Source organism: Mesitornis unicolor, unplaced genomic scaffold (genome assembly GCF_000695765.1).
Source record: "Mesitornis unicolor isolate BGI_N332 unplaced genomic scaffold, ASM69576v1 scaffold46282, whole genome shotgun sequence".
NCBI classification, from domain to species: Eukaryota; Metazoa; Chordata; class Aves; order Mesitornithiformes; family Mesitornithidae; genus Mesitornis; species Mesitornis unicolor.
The window spans coordinates 3,173-6,656 of record NW_010169384.1 but is presented as its reverse complement, the minus strand read 5'-3'; the positions used below and the strand labels follow the sequence as shown (position 1 = coordinate 6,656).

Here is a 3,484-nt window from a genome sequence, read left to right as displayed (position 1 = left end):
GATAATGAGTGCCGGACCCTGGCGACAGCGCGCCCCGCCGCCGCCTCCCCCGTCCCGGGGGTTTAAGGAAATTGCTTTGACATCCAGGAAAGTCGTAGACATCAACGGTGAACGATCTAATGGGGTTTAATTTCATTACAGCGACTCTAATTGAGAGGCTTCTGGCGCAGCTCCTCCTCTGAAGTCCCTTATTGTCCCCTCAGCGCCTTCGGTTTGCTTAGGGGGACATTTCCTCTTCGCAGCGGGGGATGCCTGGCCCCCTTTCCCCCGGGACTGCTCCCCAGAACCAGCCTCGAGGGGTGGGAGAGGTCCTGTCCCGTCCCCTCCTCGGCTGAGCTACTGCGGAGTCCCCGCTCTCCCCTCCATCTTCCCGGGGAGTAAGTCCTGAGCCTTGCAAAGCGCTTTGCCCCCAGCTCAAGGCAAAATTAAAATAAAATTAAAATTACAAAAGGGAAAAATAAAAAAAAATCAACCCCCGAACTGGGAAGGGAAAGGAGTGCTCATAAAAAGATGCTCAACGTTGGGGTGGGCTGGGGGCTTGTCTGACTGCTGTGCCCTGCAGCACCCCCTGCTTCTTAGCGTTCACGTGGGCAGGGATTTAATAGTAGAAGATTTATCATTAAAAAGCGAAGGAAAAAAAAAAAACCAACACACACACACACACAACGAAAATAAGAAACCAAAGTGTTGAAATGAAACTGGAGAAAAATACGCTCTTGGAAAGGGATGGTGGGATCTGGATTCGCTTACTCGCTTAAGTAATTATATATATATATATACACACACACACACACACATATATATTATTCGTACATGCACACATATATTTGCTCAGAGGAACACGCGTCTTTGCAGACGTACGAAGGAGGGCTGTTTCTGGCTGCAGCATTCACACAAGTTTTCACGGGCCCACGAGTCCAGCAAAAACCTTTCTATGTCCAAGAACCTCCAGAGGGATTTCGATTTTTTGAAAATGTCTTTAATTATCGTTGCAATTTTTTTTTTAATCGAGAGATCCACCTGGTTTCAGACCCGATTTCCTCGAATATTTCTGCCTGATTGATTTGAGCTGCTAGCAAAATTCACAGGGGCAGGGAGCAGTTTTTAATGCTTCAAGACACTCCATGAGGTTAAAACCAGGTAGCTAAATACTTAATTAATACTCAATTTCGCCCACTCGCGAACTCCAGTCCCTGGGTGTCTGTAATCAATTCCCCTGCAGCTCTGCGAAATAACCTATTTTTTAACTTTATGCTTCCTTTTGGGGGAGGTGGTATACCTTTCATTTGGGTTCATCTCGCCCGCTCGGGGAAGAAAATAACACTCCGCCAATACAACGGATTTTGGAGTGGGTGACATTGCCATGACCTCGATGACGCTGGCAGTGTGGGGGGGAGACCATGCTTGGGAGAGGATCGTGAGCACGCGTGGGACCCCCGGCAGCCCTCCGCGGGTACTTACATGTCCGAAGGGGTCGAGATGGTTATTAGTGAGTTTGAGCTTCTGGAAGGAAACCAGTTGCCTCATCCAGTGGGCACCAGTGGCCGGGGAATCGGGATGCACGTACAGCCGCCCCGGCATGGCCGGCTCTGCCTTCCCTGTCACCGACCTGCGTGGGGTCACAGACACTGAGCTGGGGCGGGGAGGACTCCCCCGAGGGCTCCTGCACCCCCATCCATCCTCCCTCCGTGGGGTCCCTCCCACGCAGGTGGAAAACCATTTCCAACCCCTGCTCCGGGAACGACCAGAGCACCTTAACACCTTTCCCGTCGGAGGCGGCTTTCGCTGTTTCCCCGCTTAACTCCATCCTTGCGCCCCTCCCTAATTTCCCTGCCCAGAGATACTCCCTTCCTTCTTATTATTAAACTATCGGCTCCACAAAAGTCAATGAACTCATGGTCAAACAGGATTACACCTATCATTAGCTAGTTGCGACAGGTTTTCCTCCTTTCTTTTTGGACGTATTTCTCTCCCAAGGACTGTGGGAGCATCCCGAGAGGCTGAAGTGGAGCCTCCGCAGCCCAACATCTGGGGAAAAAGAAGGATAAGCGGCGCGTTCAAGGGTAGCCCCCAACCCGCGCTGCCCAAGTTTGGCCAACCCAAATCCCAATGCCCAGGTCTTCTCCCTCCCCTTTCCCCCACGTGTGGTTACCATTTATTATCCGCGAATTTGTATCTGTGGTCATCCGCCGGTACAATATCCATCAACAGTATGTACTTGGTTTTTGGATTAAGTCCAGTGACCTTCACTTTGTAACTGGGGAACATACGCCTATAAAAAAAAAGTATACAAGTATAAAAGCGATGAAAGGAAAGTTTTCCAAGGTGGTTTCGTGTGTGAGTTTGCGAGATGGGGGAGGTCATTTAACAAAACATCACTCTCAGATGGACCTTCCTATGGGTGTCCCCTTCCCCCGAGGAGTGCGAGATGTTTGAGTACCATTGGGTCCCGCCCCGGGTCCCAGCTAGGGAGAAACAGGAGATTTATCAAGGCAGAATTGTAATTAGGAAGCTGGCGGCTTTATTCACTTCCTCGTGTGCCTGCTCCTCTATTCTTAATTTTATTAATTATTTGTTTCCCCAAGACATCTACTCTTCCTTTTTTGTGCAAATCTGGTGTAAGAACTTTTGGAAGCAAAGTTACTTTCCTCTATCCATAAACCGCTGGAGCAGGAGGGGAGATTTGCCAAAACAAGTACAAATATATGTATTTCTAGAAATACATTTATTTAAAAACCGGGTATTTCAACTTCCCCATGCGTATCAATGGTTCTATGTCCAGGTACGAACAAAAAAATCCCCACCGTACACGCACTCAGGTGTGACACCAAATCCATGTGCAGCCCTACGTGCGTCCAGACACCAGCACCCACACCTGACAAATACTTGGAAACTCTCGGATACACACTGAAGACAAGGGCTTTTCGAAATATTTTCCATTACTGCAAGGCAGGGATTTAAAACACTCCTGTTATTTTAGTTGGAGCTTTCCAAATATTTAAAAATAAAGCAGATGAAAATGTATCCTTGGACTTAAAATACTCACAAAGAACCCCACACCTCTAAAAATACGGATTTTTTTTCTCCCAGGCTCGGGCTCTTATCTCTGAGATAGGGCATCTGGGCCGGGTTTTAATTCAGTTGTACAAAGCTAGAAAGGAGAGAAAGAAGGAAGCTACCAGCAAAGAAAGAGGGGATTTAGCTTTAAGGTTTTAAGGGAGGAAAAAACCCAAATTCCATCTGTGACTCCATCGAAAACACCTGACCAGCAAAAACACAGGTTTCAACAATAAACATGGGGAATTATATAAATTAGGAAACCTATCCCGTATCCCCCCTAAAGCCCCTGTGCTGTAAATGTGTATTTTATTGCTCTCCAGATGAGATTTCTGTTCACTGCGATATTTGTTTGAAATTGCTGCAAGGTGGTTTATGTCTCCCTCCGTATGCTGCTGCTTTTTCTTTTATTCTTCCCACCTCTTCC

At 47.8% G+C, this 3,484-nt stretch overlaps 1 protein-coding gene across 1 annotated transcript in view; it reads right to left on the bottom strand.

Moving 5' to 3' along the window:
• LOC104536645 (T-box transcription factor TBX5-like) overlaps positions 1-3,484 on the bottom strand; it is a 16,316-nt gene that overhangs the window by 9,709 nt on the left and 3,123 nt on the right. The window contains exons 3-4 of the mRNA XM_010179321.1: positions 2,153-2,272; positions 1,462-1,609 (exon numbers count right to left, since the gene is read on the bottom strand). Coding sequence (XP_010177623.1) covers positions 1,462-1,609; positions 2,153-2,272 — 268 coding nt within the window. The remainder of the gene's footprint in view (positions 1-1,461; positions 1,610-2,152; positions 2,273-3,484) is intronic.